General features: G+C 49.3%; 1 protein-coding gene across 1 annotated transcript in view; it reads right to left on the minus strand.

The window, feature by feature from the left end:
* Positions 1–481, minus strand: part of LOC131892591 (uncharacterized) — a 1,974-nt gene extending 1,493 nt beyond the window's left edge. Inside the window, exon 1 of the mRNA XM_059242402.1 lies at positions 40–481. Coding sequence (XP_059098385.1) covers positions 40–481 — 442 coding nt within the window. The remainder of the gene's footprint in view (positions 1–39) is intronic.
* Between the last annotated feature and the right edge of the window lie 206 nt (positions 482–687).

The raw sequence follows: 687 nt of genomic DNA on the forward strand, positions 1-687 counted from the left end.
ACTCGACGCTTGGTTGCTTGGGCCCGAACCGCGGCTCGCAGTTCTCTACGTTGTTTGGATCGCCCTCTGAGTCTGAAGAAGATCGGAACGTGACGCCCGCGAGTTGGGGACTGGGAGCGTATCCAGAGTCCACGTGGGTGGTACGTGAAGCGATAGGTTCGTGAGTCGCTTTGGCTGATGCTATAATGGCTGCGATTTGCCGCATGTCTTCGGGACTGGCTGCGTTTTGAAGAAAGTCTGAAACTTGGGTTTGCAATTCGGAATTGTCGCTCGCACCACCTCGTGGGACTTCGATGACTGGAACTTGCGGGGGGTTGATGTTGATAGACTTTTCGACGCCTGCGATGTTGCGAGGAATGTTCTCCACAAGAGATATTTGGTCTTGATCCAACCTCAGACCGAGGTCCTCCATTGTTAAATAAATCGATGAGCTTGGAGGCGTTTGATTGGGCACTTTGGAGGCGGATTTTGGATTGTTCATGGTGAGAGATGAGTAATGCACAACCGGTTGGCTTGGAAACTCAGTTCGCAATGAGTTGGAAACGGAAATCGACAGGTGAACTGTCGTTGGTAGCAGACTATTTGTCCGCACCTGTTGCTACGCAACCTCATCCAATGGTTACTAGTATCGCTTTCTAAGATAAGTGTCCATTTATTACTAGCGTAATAAAAGTAACTTATCTTCTT

This window comes from Tigriopus californicus, chromosome 2, assembly GCF_007210705.1.
Source record: "Tigriopus californicus strain San Diego chromosome 2, Tcal_SD_v2.1, whole genome shotgun sequence".
Classification (NCBI taxonomy): Eukaryota; Metazoa; Arthropoda; class Copepoda; order Harpacticoida; family Harpacticidae; genus Tigriopus; species Tigriopus californicus.